The sequence below is a fragment of the Aptenodytes forsteri genome, unplaced genomic scaffold (assembly GCF_000699145.1).
Source record: "Aptenodytes forsteri isolate BGI_AS27 unplaced genomic scaffold, ASM69914v1 Scaffold142, whole genome shotgun sequence".
NCBI lineage: Eukaryota > Metazoa > Chordata > Aves > Sphenisciformes > Spheniscidae > Aptenodytes > Aptenodytes forsteri.
The window spans coordinates 321,267-341,453 of NW_008794598.1; the positions used below are offsets into that span (position 1 = coordinate 321,267).

The following is a 20,187-nucleotide window of genomic DNA, read 5'->3' on the forward strand; positions in this document are numbered from 1 at the left end:
GGGAAGGATGCAGGCCTCTGCTGTGGTAGGGGCTCTCCACGCCCAGCCTGGTGCATGGGGCATGAACCCTTGTCAGGCGGGTTTAAGCTCCTTTGCCTTCCAGCTTGGTTTGCTTCCCATCCTTGGTTCTGCAAATTCTTACAGGCTCTGGTGAGTCAGTGAAGACTGGGTGTCGTAATAGCAGCTTTGGAGGACACGTACCCAGTTTTTGGCAGTGAGAGCTGGCTGGATCTGTCAGGTGGAGCCTGAGTACACGCTTTGTTTGACTATGGCCTGTGTTCCCACCTGAAGCAAGTCTGGCTTGCTTTCTGCAGAGGTCCTCTGTTTTTGCTGCATGTGTGGAATGGAGACTGCTTGCTGCTCTTGTTCTGCCTTTTGCAGGGAGACTTCTTAGTGCCAGGGGAATGTTACTGAAGCCAGCGTGGCCAGGCTTGCTGCATGGCAACCTGGCCTGAGGTTTGCTGAGCGCTTGTCTCCTAATACAAATGGAGAATGTTAAATAGACCTGGAGGGTTGGAACTTCTGAAATGGGGCAACTGCCTGGAGAAAGGGAGGAACAGAGCATATTAGAGCCTATGGGCTGCTGTCTTCCATCCAAGATGAGTTTTCAACCTTGCTGGCATATCTGAGAATATTGGGGATGCCTTATGAGCTACAGGTAGAGCCGAAGGGCTCCGAGGCTGGGGACTCCACATATGAAATGTCTGTACTGAGCTTATACTGGACCTGTAGGTGCTGGGTCTGTACAGCCACCCAGGTTCTCCCTGGCAGTTTCACCTGCCTTTCTTGCTGCAGGACTATCTGGAGGACTGTTTTTTGTATCCTCTGGATTATACATTGGGGTAGTCTCAAACAGCATAGTTCCTGTTTGCGCAGGCTCTGCTTGGGTAGGAGAAGTCATAGTGTTTCTTTAGCATTCCTTCTCCTCTGCTGATCTAAACATGGGGCTATTTTCCTCCTGAGCGTGAGGACTCACCAGTTTCCTCTGCCTTTTGGCCTCTGTGTATGCCTTTTAATACTTCCCCTGGCTGCAAGCCACGGGCTGGGCACCACTGCCCTCCAGTCTCTCTGATGGCAAGTTTAGGTCAGGTGTTGACAAGCAGAATATCAGACAGGTTTTTACTTGTGTTGTGCAGCAGGAGAGCACTTCTGGGAGCAGGAGTGCAGTTGGGCTCTTCTGCAGTCATCACAACTGTCCTAGTCCTCCTGTGTGAAGCAGCAGCCATCCTGCTGCTGCTGACTCTCTGGAGAAGTAGATGTGGTTCCCTTTCTATAGAGCTGGTGTGGTATCTTCTATCTTGCTGTGTCTCTGCTGTGTTGAGAGCTCTGGTAGAGACATTGTGCTGCAGTGGTTTGGCTATGTGCTGCCTGAGGTGCTCTGAGCAGTACAGAGCATCAGGAGAAACTGAGCACTCCTGCCTGGCCTGCACCGGTACAAGCAAGCAGCAGAGGGGCTGGCTGAGAGCTCTGCTGCAGCCAGGCTGTGCTGCTGTGTTCCTGTGCCATTAAATAATTTCCTTGAGTTTGGACCCTTGGGATCCCTGGCTGTGTTTTGTTCCTGTTGTGGTGTTTTTTTTGTTTTTTAAGCTAGTGAGACCTCTACTTCCTTTTGTTAGCCCTCCCAGATGTGTGCTACAGAAACAGGCTTTGTGGGGAGCGTGCTCTGGAAGCCAGTCTTGAACATGTGATTTGGGGAGGAATGTTCTTCAGCAACTGCCAGAGAGCAGCTGGGAGTTCCCGGTGGTGTGTATGGCTGGAGTGCAGCTGATGGTTCTTTTCTTCTTTTTGTCCGTAGGTTGTGCTAGCAGGCAGTCCTTGCAGAGCTGACACCCAGGGGCTCTTGGACACCACTGGGTGCTTTGGAGTCTCATGCCAGCTTGATGTGTGAGGGACACAGGTGGACCTGGACAAGGCTGGAGATGGGGTGTTTGTAAGCACATTGGCACTTGTCATGCACCCAACAGGGTCAGTGGACAGTAGCTTCTCCCGTTCTGCTGTGCAGACCCTCTCCCGGAGCCACTGCCGCAACATCAAACAGAAGATCTCCCAGTGGGAGGGGAGGACACAAGGGTGCTCCAACAAGGAGAAACAGCAGCTGAAGGATTTCGGAGTAAGGTATGATCCCAGCTGTGATGCCCTACCCAAAGTGAAGCCAGAACATACAGAGAAGGGCAGAAAGACTAAGTCCAAAGATCCAAAGAGCCTGGGTTTGGACTTCAGGGAAGATGCACGGAGTTGCTTGCAGACTGATGACTGTGGTGACCTCAAGCCCTGTGCATGCAGCCTAGCTTCCCAAGCCAAGGAGAAAGGAGAGTGGCAAGCAGGCTTCCTGGACCCAGGGGCGACACTGCCCCCAGGGAACTTCTATACCTCACAAGCTCTGTGGAGGCGAGTAGATCCCCTTCTGCCTGGCAAAGCCCCACCAGTTCCATTGGACCTTCAGAGGGAGAAAGGGAGCTGTGGCTCCACAGAAAAAGAACTTAAAATCAAAGGAGCAGACTCTCTCTGCAGGGCAGAGAGGAGGTTGAAAAACATTTACTCTGAGGCTGAGGGGCAAGAGGAGGTGCCAGCTGCTGTCCCACCACCCAAGCCCCGTAGGACTTTCCGCTATCTTGCAGAAAAGGGTGCTAGTAGCTGTAGCGATGCCAGTGCTACCAGGGAAGCTCCCCTGCAAAAGCAGCATGGAGGAGACTTGGTGTCATCCTCCAACAATCCTGAGAAGAGAATAGCCTGCAGGAGGATCAGAGGGAGAACCCAGAGGTACATCGATTCATCTCTCGTATCTGAAACGTGTTTCCTTAAATCAGTTTCTAGATGGGTTTAAACAGCTTCCTTGCTACAATATCCTTGTGGAGCTGCTAGTACTGTTGATGCCTCTGTTGATGGGGAGAGGATATCTCTGGATGAAGGTATCCCCTTTCCAGCACTGTGTATGCACTGCTGTTGCTGCTGATAATCTTGCAAAGAAGGCTAAAAGCGCCAAACAGATGTGAGTCCCACACCTTAAAACAGAGTTGAGTGACAATATGCTGGCCCCAGGGAGAGTGCTGCCTGCTTCTTGCCCTGAGCTTGTCCTCAGCTGCAATTTGTGGATTACAGAATAGCTTTCTCTTGGGGCAGCATGGCTGCTAAATGTTCTGGCTTTCCTGTGAGTGAAAGATTCTCTTGTTGCTTAAAGTTGGAGGCTGTCAGCTGTGGGTACCCCTGTTGCAGTAGGTTTGGCTAGTCTTCCCTCTTTTCTATACGAAGGTCCCTGTTACAGAGTAAAAAACCTCTGAGCTAGGTTGATGCTAGTTCTGCTTACAGATGAGCTGCCTAGGGCAGCTGTGCTGGACAGTAGCGTGAACATTATAGGTGGAGATGTGGCTAGAACTCCTGAAACCTTCTTTCACCATGGCAAAGCATGCAGCAACAAACCAAATTTTATGATGATGGGCTAAATCCCTGCCAGCTCCTTTGTGACCTCTGTGACCTCTGTGCCATAATTTTGAAATGGAGGCCAAGTGTATGAAAATGCAAACTCGCAAATGCGATAACACCCTTAGCATGAGCAGTAGGAGAGGTCCAGTAGAAAGCAGTGCCCTAATTCTGAGTACTGCTGCAAGTGCTTAGTCTGCAAAATGTGTTTGGGGTTCTTGCCTCTGTGACTGGATGGGACTTGCCATACCTGCTTGGAGTGTGCTTGGCCATGGAGCCTCCAACTTAATTTTTAATTTAAAAGTCTCCCGGAGTAGTGAGTAGGACTCTCTTGATGTGCTAGTTTTGGCTGGGATAGAGTTAATTTTTTTCACAGCTTGTGTGGTGCTGTGTGTTGGATTTGTGATGAAAATAGTATTGATAACACACCAGTGTTTTAGTTATTGCTGAGCAGTGCTTACGCAGAATCAAGGCCTTTTCTGCTTCTCATACCACCCCACCAGTGAGCAGGCTGGGGGTGGGCAAGAATTTGGGAGGGGACACAGCCAGGACAGCTGACCCCAGCTGACCAAAGGGATATCCCAGACCATATGACATCATGCTCAGCAATAAAAACTGGGGGAAGAAGGAGGAAGGGGAGGACATTTAGAGTTATGGCATTTGTCTTCCCAAGTCACCGTTACGTGTGATGGAGCCCTGCTTTCCTGGAGATGGCTGAACACCTGCCTGCTGATTGGAAATAGTGAATGAATCCCTTATTTTGCTTTGCTTGTGTGCGCAGCTTTTGCTTTACCTGTTAAACTGTCTTTATCTCGACCCACACGTTTTCTCACTTTTACCCTTCTGATTCTCTCCCCCATCCCACTGGGTGGGAACGAGCGAGCGGCTGGGTGGGGCTGAGCTGCTGGCTGGGGTTAAACCTCAACACTTGGAAATCAGAGAGTCCAGAGTGGAGCATCTATGTGCTTGATGGCCCCAAGGAGGACCATACTCTGTGTGGACTGGAGATAGCAACTCACTGTTACATGCAGGTGCCTTTAGAAGAAGTTACACTGGTTTTCCTCTAGGAAATCTTTTGAGTTTGAGGACATCCAGGGCTTCCGCAACCGGATGGCAACCACCAACTCCCACAGACTTCAAGAGACAAATGGCACTAGAGGATCCAGGCTTGTCTACACACAGTCAGAAGACAACATCTACGAGGACATTATCTGTATGTGCCCGTGCTTCTGGGGGATGCACTCACTTTAATTAAGGGTAGCAAATTTGCTGGGGAGGGAGGAATGAAGATGAGAATGCATTGAGGCCCTTTCCAGCTGTGTGACTTTTAAGGTCTTCCCCATATGGGGTTCTTTGTTGATGTTAGTGACTATCTGCATGTTAACAGCTGATTTCAGATGTCATGGAAGGTCGCTAGAATTGGCCTGTGCTAAACTGATTTCTTTATTAGCTCTTCAAATGCTTTGCTCGAGTGCTGCAGAGAGATCAGTGTGAACACTGACAAAATTAGCTGCTTTGCAAGAGGGCTACTTTCTCTGCAGTTGTAGAAGTGTTTTGTTTTGCTGAGTCCGTGTACAGATTGCCAAGTTGATGGTAGTGGGTTAGAAGGATCTTTGAGTGGTGGGAACCTAATCCATCTTAAAACAGGTCTCTCTCAGAGCCTGTCAAAGCTTGGCAGACAACTGGACACTCTCCCTGCTTTCATCCCTTGCAAGAATGCAGGACTTTATCTCTTTTCATAAATCCCCCATCCAATGCTTTTTCCAGGTCCTGCAAAAGAGGACCCCTATGAAGATATTGGAGCGCTGCCCTTACCCCTGTGGAAGGTCCCATCTGTCTGGAAGCTACCACCCCCCCGGAGCACCAGTAGGGCTCCCAAGGTAGGGTGAGGGGATTAAATTGTCACATGTTTACAGAGTCATCCTCACAAGGGCCCTATTTTGTGCTCCCCCCGGCCCCACATTCCCCACTACTACGTCATTGGTTTTCCTTATTTTTTATTGTTTGGTATTAATGTAAATGATAATGAACAACCATGGCAGTGGCAGTTGATTAAGCTGCTAAGGACTAAAAGAATAGGAACAAGAGAGTGTTGATGAGATGCTTGAGTATGTGGGGTGGGGGTGGGATGGAGAGCTTGGTAGAGCAGGAGGCTGCAGGAAGTTTATCATTTGTAATCTGACTCCTTTGACTCTGAGCTTGGACCAAAGCTTAATCCCATGCTTAACCATCTCTTCTGATTCTGTTTTCTAGCCTCCCCCAAAACCTCCCTTCCTCAGTCGCAAGACTCTTGAGCTAAAGCCCTCCCAGACAAGTTTCCAAGGGAAAATGGTGAAGGACACAACCCTGCCTGTCACACTGACCGAGTGGAAGCTGTTCCGAGCAGTAGAGGCTGCTAGCAGAAGAAAGAACTTGCCCTGGGTGAGATTTAAGCATGAAACATTACTTCTTACATGGCATTTCAAACTCTTGCTGCTTTGTCTAGCACCTTCTAAGTGCTTTGTAAGTGGTCATGGAGCTCTGTGTCTGGCAGGTGAATGCTGGTTAGCACTGCTGTATGTGTGGACAAGTGACCCTGCTCAAACCATTTCCCCTCCAAGTAGCAGGGCAGATGTTCGGGGATCAAAAAACAGAGTGCCAGTTCTAGCCGGGGCGGCAGTGGTTTTGTTGGCCAAGAATCTGCAAACGGAGTACTAGGGGTTGACCTGGAGATCAGTGCTGTGCGTGAATACTAGCTCTTCCTCGTGCTTTGTCCTTTAAGCCTTGTTCCCAATGCTTCCATGAAGTGTAATGATGCTGGTTTTGTGCTCAATGCGGTGCAGGAATGCAAGGAAGCTCTCTGTGAGCTGAAGGGCCAGCTCTGTACAATTGTGTGTACGTGTCCCTTGCTCCTGGTGACTTCTCAGACTGACCTTTATGTTCTCAGTGCAGGCACTGAGTTGTTAAATGGCTGACAGTGTGGGACTGCTGTGGGGAGCTGGCTGGGCCCTTGGTTACTTGGCATGTTGGCTTGGAGTTCTTGACTTGCCATCAGGAACATACCCTTGCAGCTGTTTCATAGTCTAAAGGTGAAGAGCAGCTTTTAGGGATAAGCACATTTCACAAAGCATTCATACAGTTCTCCCCTCTGCTGCCTCTGGCTGCTCCCTCCTGCCTGTGTGCAAAGGCAGATATGCTTCTGAGGCCAGAGTAGTGAGAAGGCTTTTAATCCACCTTCACGATAGAGGACTCAGTTGTAATTCTCATTTGATGCGTTGGGAGTCTTTCGAGATACTAGTCTTTGTTACCAGCTCATGTCCCTCAGTGATAAAATGCAGCATGTGCTCTAGAAGGACAGTTGCAGCTACCACTGTAGTGGCACTTAGTGCATAGGACTCAAATTCCAGTTGTAGTGGCAACAGCTTACTTTTGCCATGGTAAAATCATCTAATTTCTGCAAATCTTTATTTCTTGTGAAAATTGGGTGTATTTGCTCAAATTGCACAAGACTGTGAGGTAGAGTTGGATAGTTGCAAAATACATTTCAAACATTAAGTACTTTAGAGTAACAAGCAACTTCTGTATGTGTTTTTAAACAAACTGTAGGCCTGGAAAATCAGGAAGGAGATGGCAAGATTATAAAAATGCTGTGATGGAGAGTGTCTTTCATTTGGAGGGGGAAAATAAAACATTCTCCAAAAGCAAACCTATTCCAGAAATCTGGTAACAATTTACATGCAGGAAGCACACTTTACTCTTTTTGCTCACAAGGAACTGAGCCAAGATTGCTCGAGAGATTGAGAAAAGGATTGGAGTCTAAAAAGAAAAAAGATACTTATTGCTTAAGAAACACATAGCTGCCTTAAACACACCCAATATCTTTCACTGGTGACTCAACTGCAGAAAAATCAGAACAGAAATGGAAATCCTCTAGGTAAGGCTGGATGGTAGAGGGGAAAGAAGGCAGGTTTTGCAGAAGTACTGCTTTCTGCTGTGGGCTGTTTTCTTCCTTGCAGCCTCATCGTGCTAGTGCTAGGAGGACTGGCTAACGCAGAAAATGGGGAGAAATAGATCTGAAAAGGGGAAGAGCCTAAGCCTAGTTTGCTGAGCTGGGGATAAAGGCTTGAGCTGAAAAACAGGTTCTCTTGCTAAATATCTTCCTTTTTATGCAGTATTTGTGGTGACAAATGGCTGGGCCCCACCCTCCTGCATTCAGTGGGAGCATTTAATGAATTCTTAACTGGAGACAAGAATGAACTTGACCTGCTCACTGCCTTTAGCATAAATCCTTCTTCACAATGAAGTGATAGCTGTCTTTGACATTCAGAATCAAGGAGCCACCTGCAGCATTGTATACCTGGCAGCTGAGGGGGGGGAGTCCAGAGAGGCCTGTGACAGGAGTAACAGAAAGCATTAGGACTTTGGTTTTAAGGCCGTTGTGACCAGTGGAAGGAAGGTTAACAGCATCGACTTGGAGTGTCTAAATGTTGACCCTTCTTTCATGTCTGTAGCTTAGTCTGCATTCAGCTATGGGTTTTTTTTCAAAATTTTTTCTTCCAGTGGACCAGGTCTGTGGTGTCCCTGCAGCATAGACCCATTATTCTGTCCCACTGTCTTTCTTCACCTATGCAAAATGAAAGTACATAATCCTTTCATTTTAGCAAACTACCCTGGGATAAAGACTGTGCTTCGAGCAGCCTTGTTCTGTCCCTGGCATGGTGCTTTGGAGAACTTACTCTAGCTGTCTGACATCCAACTACAGCAGCAAACTTAAAAACCAAACCAAACCAACCAACCAAACAAAAAACAAACCCCAAGCTACATTGAGAGAGCTCTGCTTTTTCTGGGCTTGGAAAGAATTGGGATGCTTGAGAGCATGCGGAGTTCAGAGTCCTTTGTGGTGGAGGGTTTATAAGATATTCTTGCAAGTGCCTTTGCAGTTGCCCCCTCTAATAGAAAATGGAGATCTGATGCCAGACAGTTTGCCGCTTCTGCTGTCTGTTTGGTAAGCAAAGTATGATAACTTCCAGAATGCTTGTACAGTTCGGTGTCAGCTTTGAGTTGTGCTAACAGTAATCTCTCTCTTGTAGCAGAAATTCTGTGCTCATTCATTATCTAGTGAGCTGTGCTAAAAGTACTCTAGCAAGCAGTCTCTAAGCCAGGGTCCCTGGCAGGACTTGGGTAGCCTTTCCCAAGTGTTGTGGTGCTAGATGATAACTGTTGGGCTGCAGTCCTGTTGGTACCTGGACCCTTTTCTGGACCCACACATTAACCTCTGCTTCTGCTTTGGATTTCAGCTGGTACTAAAAATACAGGAGATCTTTGATTCTAAGCGTGGAAAGAAGAGGGTGAAGTTGCTCGGTCCTGCTGGGAGAGAAGCGCTTCCAATGAAAGGTATAGAGGTCTCCAGCACCATTCTCTTTGCTATAAACCTCTTGAGCAGCACAGTTCCTGTACATCCTGGGGTACTGCTAGCAGGCCAGGCACCACCACCTCCTGCAGCTCACGCTGGGCTGACTTGACAGTGGTAAACCCCATGTCTTGCAGATGGAATTGTTGAGCTTTCAGCACCGCTAGGATTGGGAACACTTGCCTAACCCAAGTTTAACACTGTCACAAATGGAAGATTCCACTACCATCTGAGCCTGAAGAGCTGGGCTACTGGTTAAAAGTGCTTTTTCAAAAAAGCAAAACAAACCCAAAAATTCCCCACAAAACCACTTGGGGTGAGAACTACCTCTGACTACTCCACTCATCGATTTTGTGCTTCTAAAGTGATGTTCTTGTGTTGTTCTGATTTTGTAGCCATGGTATGGTCTTTATTTATAGTATATTCTGTTCAGCAACTCTGTTAACTTTTAGAGCAGCATCAAATAACCACCTGGTTTCTGTTCTTTGCCTGTGTTCAGCTGACCTACAGGTGGTTTACTGGAAGTAGTGACTTGATATCAACTCCGCTGTTTGAAATTTGCTGTTGTAGCACATTTGCCAGTACCGGCTGGGGTGTGGGATAGGTGGGCAGCCCTGAGTGGTGTTGGTCTGATGAGTCTAAAGGTTCTCTCTCTTCCCAACTTTGGGTGTTGCCCATCTTCCTTCTGCATGGCTAATAAGTGAAAACTATGTGTGTTTCAGGTGAAACCAGTGGGAATGAAAGTGATACGGAAAATCAGGATAGGTGGGCAGCCCTGAGTGGTGTTGGTCTGATGAGTCTAAAGTTCTCTCTCTTTCCCAACTTTGGGTGTTGCCCATCTTCCTTCTGCATGGCTAATAAGTGAAAACTATGTGTGTTTCAGGTGAAACCAGTGGGAATGAAAGTGATACGGAAAATCAGCCAAAAAGTGAGTGAATCACAGGGGCTGGTCCTGTCCCCATAGCACTACACATTTGGCTAAGGCTCTAATGGGATAAGCACACTGACTAGTTGTGGCTTCTGGCAAGACAGAGAAAGGGAACATCTAAGACGCAGCATGGCCAAGGCTGGGAGCTGTTGCTGTGACAAATCAACCTCTATTTCTGCCACTTCTCCTGAGCCCTTGAGGTTTAATGCCATTAATCTGCCAGTCGCTAGAAGTAGCTTCATTTTTGGGTTGGTAGAGTCACAGTTAACTAAAATATGTCTTGCAGGAGATTGTCCCTGGATCACCTTTGCTGCTAACACTTGAGGTTATTTTTCCCCTACTTCCTTCCCTTGGTTCTGTTTTATATGTATAATGTTGTGAAATGCCCTTTCCTCTGGGGAGGAATCACTTGGTTATTTGTCTGGTTCCACACTCCTGAGTTTGATCATAGGCCCAAACTACAGACTTGAAATACCTATTTGGTTTTAGCTGGTGTGGGAAGGACCGAAAGAGGCTTCAGTTTCTATGCTGGTAAGGTTTGAATGAGAAATGGTAATGGTTGGCCAGCAACCCTGATGAGTGACTCTGTCATGTCTCTAAGCAAGCATCTAGCAAAAAGGATCAACAGAATTGTTTTAGACTTTTCATTTATTTGGAGGGAAGCATATAGAAGGCCTTAACTTGGAGCGAATAGTGAAGTTCCAGTTTTTTATGTTAAGGAGAGTAATGGAGAGTGAAGAGTCTCTGCGGAAATACAGTGATTGAGTCACTGCCTGATTTAAGAGTTGTTTCCAAAGTGTCCAGTATGTGTCATGGTGCCTGGGCCACAGGAATTTCTTACATCAGAGTGCTGTGCCTGTGCTTGTGAGTCTGTACTGCCTGTCAAGACGTCCCAGCCTGGAGGTTTCTTGGCCAGGAAACTGGCTCTGCCTCTCTTGAATGCCCATGCTGCTTTACAGAGTAGCTGCCTGAGGCCTGGCAATTACTGAACTGGTGGAGCTGGGCTTCTTCTCACAGCTGGGATTCCCTCATTGTTACCACCGTGTGTTGCTCTCAGATGTGTGGAAAGAATGTCAGGACAGCAGGAGAATGCTAGCTATCAGTCAAGAGGGATTTGCAGAGCTGCTGCAAGGCCAGTGCCCCCCTATCTGGAACAGCTCTGTGCTTGAGGAGCTCATGCAGGAGTCCAAGTCCCGCAGAGCGCAGCAGTGATGTTAGGCAAATGCACCCATCTCTTTTCCCCCCCTTCTAAAGGTGGTGGCGAGTCCTCTTCTGTGACCTCTAGGTGTGTGGCAGTGATAGCCACAGGCTGGTTTTGGATTTGTTCCTTTCTTCAGGTCGACACAGGTGCCTGCTGCAGGTGCAGTCAGCCTCCAAGAGGAACCCGCACTACCAGACTTTGGAGAGGGATTTGATAGAGCTTCAGGAGCAGCAGCTATTTGAGCTGTTTGTGGTGGTGTCACTGCACAAGAAGGCATCTGAGATGACGTACACACCACAGATCATACAGCAGTTTCCCAGCAAGGTAGGAGCTGCATGGAAACCTGCGCACAAAACACACTCAGCAGCTGTTTATTTCCTCTCGCAGTGTGTATCCCTTCCTAAACTCTATACGAGTAAAGCTGGCCCACTGATTAGGCTACAGGCTTGGAATATGAAGCACCTTGCTCTGTTACAGACCTAATGTATAGCGTTGGGCAGTTGTTGAATATCTTTCTTGATAATGAGTTTACTGTCTTTTTTTGGAACTAGGAAGGCTCCTGCTCTAACTTTAAATGCCTGGAAATATCATAAAGCCGTACTGTATTATGATACACTGCTGAGGCAGCCTGCAGGAGAGGAAAGGGAGTGCAGTGCTCTGTTCCCAAAGCTGGCATGACCTCATCCTGGTAGTCTGTGATTTATAAATGACGAGTGAAGGAATTTGATTGATGGTGTACAGGAACTAGAATGCCAGGGCTTTTATGCTTATTTATACTGTTCTGGGAAAAAAAAAAAATTAAAATGGCAAAGCCATGTGTACTAGCCCCCAAAAAGCAGAGGAGAACTGTGGAAGTTAAAGTACTGTAGCTAGAACAAGCCATTTGAAATGAGCTTTTTTTCTGTCTGTTCAGCCCAAATGGATGACAAGATCAGTGTGTGACTCCGAATTATGACTCAGTGTATGCAGTAGTTACTGTGAAGCTAAGAGGATGGAGCCTTGATGCTTGCTTCTGTCGTTCCAGATTGAAATGAATTAAGTTCTCACTATCTAGGCTTGTACCTGCTGCCTTCCACTAAAAAACAGAACAAAACTAGTAATTCTAGCTGTGCTATCAGGAGTAAGCCAGAGATTATTAAGGAATCTGCATGTCATACAAATAGAGAAGGAGATGTCAGGTTCATTAAGGGAGGTTATGTGGGACTCCAGCAGGACCCATAGTGTCCAGCTGCGTAAGGGATTTGTGTGCAAATAACTCTGGTGTCTTAAATGTGTGAATGTTTTGGATTCACAAAATGAATAAGGGACTACAGCCAGAAAGAGTGCACAGTCTTCATTTAGTGGGTAAAACTGAACATAAATAAATAATATCTGCTTAAGAGTGCAGGGTGTTAGGAGGAAGAAAGGAATGTAACCAGATTTAGCTTTTCCCTGGTGCAGCCTCTCAATCTGTTCATCGCCTTTGGGAAGGGCAGTGCATTGTTCTTTTCCTGGTGCCCTAGCAGACAATCAGACCCAACTGTACCATGTGGCTCTTCACTGGCTTTTATAAATGCGCTAACAAAACAAATTATTTTTTCAGTGTTTATTTACCCTCTGCTCAAAGTAAAGTGTTTTGGTGAGTGACTTTATACGGGACAGTCTATCATGTTGGGATTTTGCAGGAAACATTGCCCAGTAATTATGGAAGTGTTCTCATTACAGATTTGTCTCCCTTCTAAAAATAGCCTTGCTTCCAAGTAATCTGCTTGTCACCCTCTTCTTTGGGCTGCATGCCCAAGGACATCAAAGCTTTTGTACAACTGTTACTCTGTTAAAATGCTGTACTGTTTTCCTAACCGATCCTTCATGCTGTCACAGCTTGGGACACTGGAATAGTATAGCATTTCCTACTTAAATGTGATCTCTCTTATTTGAAAACCTTCCTTTTGCCCCTTCTGAGCAGTTTTGAGCATGGAAAGTTGTCCTGTAGTCTTTGAGGGATTTGACTTGAGCCCACACATGGTAACTGGAACATGTGATTCAGATACACTGTTTTCGCAATTGAATGATGAATGATCTGCACATCACAAGCTGAACACATTCCTGTTCCTCTTAGTGTCTTCAAATCTCCTAGGAATAGAACCAAGGCAAGCTGACACAACCATCATTTTGGGGGGGTCAGTTCTAGCTTCATTCCCCAATAAACTTGGCCATGCCTGTAAATCCTTACTCAGTTCTTACCAAGACCAGCTGGGTAATTTTACGAAGGTCTAGTCAGCAGGAAAGATGCAAGAGGGAACTGGGAATCTGTTATAGTCAGAATATGTTCTCCTGTACTTGTGCATTAGCTATCTGATGGTTCAGCATTTGGAAGTGTCAGGAAGATACTGTCTCCCATTGTTTTAAATGCTGCAGCTGTGCACCACACTTCAGTGACTTCAAATGCATGTGTTACCCCTCCAGCCTGAACATCCCTTCAGACAGTCAAAGGATACAGAAGAGAGGCTAAAGGTCATTCCCAAATTCTGCTTTCCAGATCCCAAAGACTGGTTTCCTGCATCAGACCTTAAAAGGTAAAGACTTGGTTTTGAATACTCATGCCTGAAACAGGCAATGCTGAAATCTTAGGTATGTGCCAGTTTCCTGGACCAGAGGAATTGCAACCAGAGCAAGGAAAAATGGGAAAGGCTGAATCCCTAACCCCTGTGACAGGGGAAGATGAGATATGGAGGTGGACTCGGAAGTGCTGCTTCTGCCTGAGCACCGTCTTTCCTATAAGAAAGAAGTTTCTAACGTCTGTTCAAGGCCAGCTCCCAGGGCTGGCAAGTGCTTCTGTTGCTCCTTGGCAGAATGGAGAAGCAGCTGGGAAGGAAGAGAGCTGTAGTACCTCAGTGAGAGTCCATGGGCTGCAGGTTTTTACACTGAATAGAGCCCAAAGTAGTTTGCTAACCACAGCAGGGGGTCTTCAGCACGACCAGAAAGAGAATGGCTTGTAGTTTGTTTGCTTTGTTTTGTCAGTCTCTTCTCCGAACTGCCTGGTGAATTTAACCCTGACTGTTCTTTGGTTCCCCAGTGAAACATTTTCTTTTGTGTTGACGGGTGAGGATGGCAGACGCTGGTTTGGGTACTGCAAGAAGCTCCTGGTAAGCATCTGTATATTGGGTGGAGTGTAAAGAATGCATTGATAAATGCACAGTCAGGTGCAGGACGTGAATCAGCAATAATTTCCCATGTGGGTTACGTAGCGCCTGTGCTGCTGCTGAGGTTACCAGCCCTTTGAATGCATAAGGGAAGGAGCACGACGATGCCCAGCAATACAGTGAAATGAGCTTTGGGCGTGAAAGACAGCTCCTGGAACTGGTCATTCCTCAGGAATCTTTTAACTCAGAAGTGTAGAGGGAACTACAGCAGAAGGAATTCTGCGAATCAGCTAGTGTAGGTGCTAGGTTCTTTATTGCATCCCTGTTCTCAGCATAACTGTTCCTGTTGCCTTTCAGCCAGAAGGGAAAGGGAAGCGCCTTCCTGAGGTATACTGCATCGTTAGCCGCCTGGGCTGCTTCAACCTCTTCTCCAAGGTGAATTGGGGAGAGCCTGTTACTTCTTGTCAGACTCAAGTCTCTGACAACCTGCAAGCTCCAGAAAGTAACTGGATGCTTCTGTCCAGTCTAGAATTGCTTAGCGATTATAACTCATCCCAGGAGAATGGTGCTTCCTTGCCGCCTTTGCTTTGACAGGGCAAATAAAATGACAGTAGTGCTGGGACTTGTCAGCCGATGCACAGATGACTGTTCTGTCAGCAAATTATTGTCAGGAAGTGGCTTCTAATACCTGATATTGCTGATGGTGCCCCTTCATCCTCTTCTTCCATGACTTAGAAATGGAAAATCAGTTTAAGGGCGGGGGGCCAGAGGGAGGAGATCTTGGCTTGTTTCTCCTAGCACCATGAGGAGAGTAGATAAAGAGGTAAAGACTGGGGAAAGCTACTGCAGGTGAAGGGCAGCTGTTGCAGCAGAATACAGGGGCAAGCTTATGATGAAAGCTGATTTCTAATTGTTGGAGCACAGAGTTTCTAGAACAGTGTTTCAGAAAGATTTCTTGGGGAGGAGAATGGGGTGTTGCTCTTCTTACTCCTCTAACTAGTTGTGAGAATTTGATTACCACATACAAGACATTTCCTTGCAGTAGCAGGAGACTGGATTTGAGAATGGAGAGTTGTACTCACAGGTATCTATTCCCATTTGATTGTTCAGACATTTCAAAGGAGCTTTCACAGGGATCTCAAGCGAGGGGGGAGAGGGCTGTGAGTCTGTTTTGGAGCCTTCACGTGTAGCTATGGCATGGGATACTCTAATAGAGACTCATATCTCCTCTGTCTCACCAGCAGGCATTGAACCAATGTCCGGTGTATTTTCCTGCAGATTTTAGATGAAGTGGAGAAGAGGCGAGAGATGTCCCCAGCCCTAGTACACCCATTTATGCGTAGTGTAATGGAGGCGCCTTTCCCTGCTCCTGGACGCACGATTACTGTGAGGAGTTTCCTGCCGGGAGGAGGAAATGAGGTAACGGAAATCAGGACTGGCTTTCCTGTGTCGATGGTGTCTCTGGAGCATAGTGGCACTTTGCAAACTGCACTGTAGAGTGATGCCGCCTGTAAATAATTAGTCTGGAGATAATGTCCTAAAGTCTGAAGGCAGGCTGTCGCAGAAACCGGCTTCCCGTTGAATCATCTACCGTAGAAGTGATTCCCTGCTTTTTAAGGAAGAGCTGCTTGGGAGTCCTCTGCGATGCCCTGCGCCGACTGCCCAGGCCGTGGGGTTCCACTTGTGAGGAGCCACCAGTTCTGCGCTCCAGCCAGGCTGCCCCTCGTCCGGCCTGACTCTGCGCTTTGGCTTTCTCCTCCAGCGCTCTGCATCTCTGCTTGCCTCTCAGGTGATGGAACTCTGCCGTCCATTGGATTCTCGACTCGAACACGTTGACTTCGAATGCCTGTTTAAGTGTCTAAGTGTCTCTCACACAATTCGGGTCTTTGCCTCTCTCCTGCTGGAAAGGAGGGTGATCTTTGTTGCTGACAACCTAAGGTAAAAAATGAGTCTGAGTGACTAGTTCTTTCTGAGGGATACTATCTTTTCTTCTGCGTTTGGGCCTGTTTCATGTGCTAGCTCGTCTAACTTTTTTGTAAATAGTTAAATTTAAAAGCTTTTTGCAGACTTTCCACGCAACATGCGCATGCTTAGAATTTGGAGTATGCTATTTACGCAAGAGGAGATAAGGAAATGTTTCCTTTACCTCTTTAGTCTGGGTTGATGCTATTCGTAGCTCCCCATAACTGACTTTAAAAGTGGATGAATGGGGCTTCTGCTGATGCATAAACAATGTCCGTGGATTACATTTTCCCTGAGCATTTCTAACCTGTGTCTGTAGCTGAGTACTGAACAAGACATTGACAATCCCCTCTGTGCTTCTCTTACCTTTGTAGCACTCTGTCTAAATGTGGCCATGCCGCAGTTGCAACGCTTTATCCCTTCACTTGGCAACACACCTACATACCAGTCCTACCAACGTCTATGATTGATATTGCGTGCTCTCCGACCCCATTCTTAATTGGCATTCTCTCCTGCTCGTTACCACAGCTCCAGGACCTGCCCATAGAAGAGGTGAGAATTGGGTGAAGCGCAGTGGAGGGACGATGTCAGTGGTATGAGGCTGAACTCTCTGGAACAATCTCTGTGGATTCTGTCTTAATATAAACTCCTAAACTTTTCTGAGACAGTTGATGAACTTGCCAGATACACATCAGGGTATTCCATTGTTATCAAAGATAAATAATATCACTGTTCTTATAGACAGGCTGCAGTTATGCAAAACGTGTGTTTCGTGTGTGACATCCCCTGCCACTGGGGACATTTAAAAAAAGAAAAAAAAGTGTTTTTCTCTGTACAGCAACATACCTGGTTGTAAGAGTCAGTGTGTTTTGTACATCTTTCCCCAGGTTCTGATTGTTGATCTTTGTGCTGACAAGTTCTTGCAAGAGGTGAGTGAAATAACAGTACCAGTCACTCATGGTTATATGCCAGGAAAAGGCATCAGTGAAAGAAAATGAAAACAATAAATCAGCAAAAGCTAGTATTCATATGTAGACTCCAGTGGCTGAAGAAATATCTTGCATTCCTTTTTGATCAATAGAGAAGGGAACAGGCTTACAAATCTTTGTTGCAAGATTGAGGTTGCATGAGGTACAGAGCTCTGCGAAGCCAAAGATGCTGCTTATCTGAGCTGAATTTAAAAACAGATACTTAGTTGGTTCATTATGTGAAGTGGACCACTAAGATTCTTTGCTGCTTTCTGGCTGTCTTTCCTGTGTACTTGTTCTCTACAGGGTTTTCTCCTCTCTCATCTAGCTGGGGTGTGTTTGTTGGTTTTGGTTTTTTTTTTTTTTTTTTTTTTTTTTTTTTTTTTTTTTTTTTTTTTTTTTTTTTTTTTTTTTTTTTTTTTTTTTTTTTTTCCCCAGGAGTGATAGTCTAGGCCAGGAGTGATAGTCTAGGAGACAAATTGTCACAGTTCACTTGTGGTTCTCTGCTCAACTTTACCTAATGTGCTTCTACATCACCAGACAAGTAGCTGTAAACATACTGGAGTATTACTAGTTCAGGAGGATACTTGCATCTCCTTTTCCTTGCCTTAGGAAAGGCAAGGCGAGGAGTGAGCGAGCGGCTGTGTGGTACTCAGTTGCCAACTGAGGTTAAACCACACCACCTTACTGTTCTATTTTGCATTGCAGCCTGCAACTGGAGAAAGGTATTAAAGGATCAGGGTTTTTTAACCATAACGTTGAGACTTGTCATATTTTCTCAACAGACTTTTGTTGTTCTTGTGTGTTTTATCACTGGTATAATAAGCCTGAGTCTGCGTCGTGAATATAGCACACATTGTTCTCTGTTGGCCAGTTGTGTGTGTGACTAACAGTATGTCGTCGGAGGGTGCTGAGCAAATGTTTTTCATTTCTGTGGCTACAAGACAAATGTGTTGTCTCTACCAAGATATACCATATCACAGAGTAACTTCCCTCTAACTGTTTGGGCATGTTATGAGTATTTCTCATCTGTTCACAATGAGAAGGTTCTACTGATGATAGATATAACACAAAAATGCTTTCATGGCCATTTTTCTCTTTAGGTATCAGATGAAGATGAGATCCTGCCTCATAAACTCCAGGCTGCGCTTGTACAAATCTTGGAAGAACGAAGTGAAATCTTGTCACATGAGCAGAGTGACACACAAGGTACTTCTATGGAAAAGTGTTTTCACATTAGCAAATCTCTACAGCTTCCATGTAGTTGATATAAAAATGAGCAAATGGAAATAAACATTAGGAAGCGACATTTTAGAAAGCTGTTTTCCTGTGATCTTACTGAGAACATCTTTCTTGTGAATGTGTTAGAAAGAAGTTTGGTGTCCTAACAATTGTTCCTCTTTTCACAATCAGTATGTGTAGAGCTCTAGTTTTCCTTGGGCCAAGCGCATCAGTTCCCATGCTTGAGTTTTCTTTGATTTTTCTTAAGTGGCAGAGAGAACATTTTTCTTAAATAGAGAACATAGCAAGTTTCTGTACTTTAGCGGGTAATCTGACAGATCATTTTCAAAGTTGAACTGCTTTATACATGAAATGTCAGATAAATAAGTGTGAGAATTTTAAAAAGCGTTGAGTAGCTTGAGAGAATGGCATCGGCAAATTATGTAATTCCATGCACATCGGAAGTAACAAAGTTAGTTTTCCAGTGGGTTTGTGTTCTGTAATTTGCCTAATGCTTTAAGAGAATTAAACTTAGACTGCTATGAGCTTACAGCTTATTAGACACTAGATGTTTGACAGGGGAAAAGAAATTATGAATGCTTTATCTACTGGAAAAATTTTAGAATGGAACCTGTCTCAGCTGCAGCAGAAAGTTGACATGGGAGAGAAATCTTAATATTTGAGCTGTGGCTTCTTTGATATCAGTCAGTCATCTGAAATTTCATCGTCTGAGACAGACAGTCTAAAAAGTAAATGCTGCTCCTCTTTTATAAGAGGAATGACCAAAGTGATGAATGTAGAGGGAAATTTCTCCTCTGTTGTCCTCTTCACAGGTGACATGCCTCTTAACTCCCTGGTCTCTGAAGCTTTTGTGCAGTTCTTTGTGGAGATCGTTGGACACTACTCCCTGCACATGAATGTCACAGAAAAAGGGGAGCGGGTGTTTCAGCGGGAACTGTTCCGTAAATCTCATGTGTCACGCAATGTGCGTCATTTCTTGCACTTCTTCATGGAAACGCAGATGTTTGCGGGTTTCATACAGGATCGAGAGCTAAGTAAGAACGTGGTCAAAGGTGAGGTTTGATCTTACTTTCTTGTTTTACAAACTCACTTTCAAAGTATAATGTCGTGTGACTTCGACTCTTAAGCCTTTTGTCCTGGCAAGTTATCCTGTTGGCATTTTGGCGTATGTAATAGCTCCATGCCCTTCTAATTACTCAACAGAATTCATCTTATGAGGCAAAGAATTTTTCCATCTCTGTCCTTTCTGGGCTTGATCCTACAGCTTACATTATGTGCACCATTTCGTAACCTCCTTGTTAATGATATGATGCCACATGCTAAAAGGTAGAATAGCTCATATAGGTGAGTGGTTTGGTGTTTTTTTTTTTTTTTCCCTCTTTAGGCCTTTTTGAGGTCCGTGCCTTGGAGTATTTGGAGAGTATTCCAGAGACGGAACCAACTGGAATGAACAAAATCCTTCGCAGTCTTGGTAAAGGGACACCCTTGCTTTTTGTTGATTTTTTTTTTTTTTTTTTTTAATAAATTTAGCTATTGAACAAATAATTGCACGTAAAGGAGAGCAGGGCCCATTCTATGTCTTGTGTGCTTGTGTTCCTTTTGTTTACATTTGCCCCTCGGGGAACGCCGAACACTTTGTAAGATTTTTCTTTTATTTTTAAGCTTTCGCATCTTTAGATAAAGTTTGTGGAAGTTGCCTAATCCTAGAGCTGTCTAAACTTGTTTCTTAACTTTGGTCTTGGCTGAGAACACGTTAAGGGGGCAGAAGTCGTGTCTGCCAGCAGAGGTGGCCACCCGTGAATTTCCGCCTTAAGAAGTTACTCAGCCAGATGACTCTTGGAGTGTCTTCGGCTCCTAATGTTGTTTTTTCTCCGTAGGAAGTAAAATGAAATTTCTTCAGAAGAAATGAACGTGCACTGCAGCGGGCCAGCGAAGCAGCGGCAGGCCGGGGAGTGCCG

The 20,187-nt window shown here is 45.7% G+C and overlaps 1 protein-coding gene across 2 annotated transcripts; it reads left to right on the forward strand.

The window, feature by feature from the left end:
* The first annotated feature begins 852 nt into the window (after window positions 1-852).
* DENND2C (DENN domain containing 2C) lies at window positions 853-20,187 on the forward strand. 2 transcript variants are annotated; one of them, XM_009272710.1, is made up of 18 exons: window positions 853-2,760; window positions 4,485-4,630; window positions 5,185-5,297; window positions 5,671-5,838; window positions 8,694-8,790; window positions 9,690-9,734; window positions 11,072-11,259; window positions 13,381-13,490; window positions 13,991-14,060; window positions 14,415-14,492; window positions 15,336-15,476; window positions 15,847-15,995; window positions 16,394-16,571; window positions 16,907-16,948; window positions 18,091-18,196; window positions 19,042-19,281; window positions 19,614-19,700; window positions 20,107-20,187. In XM_009272710.1, exons 1-18 carry the CDS (start codon window positions 1,952-1,954, stop codon window positions 20,136-20,138), a joined length of 2,799 nt encoding a protein of 932 aa, XP_009270985.1. In that variant the 5' UTR covers window positions 853-1,951; the 3' UTR covers window positions 20,139-20,187. The 2 variants fall into 2 exon arrangements, 1 of the variants encoding a protein (XP_009270985.1); XR_657260.1 differs by lacking the exons at window positions 19,042-19,281; window positions 19,614-19,700; window positions 20,107-20,187 and adding an exon at window positions 17,445-17,712 and having other exon boundaries at window positions 18,091-18,180.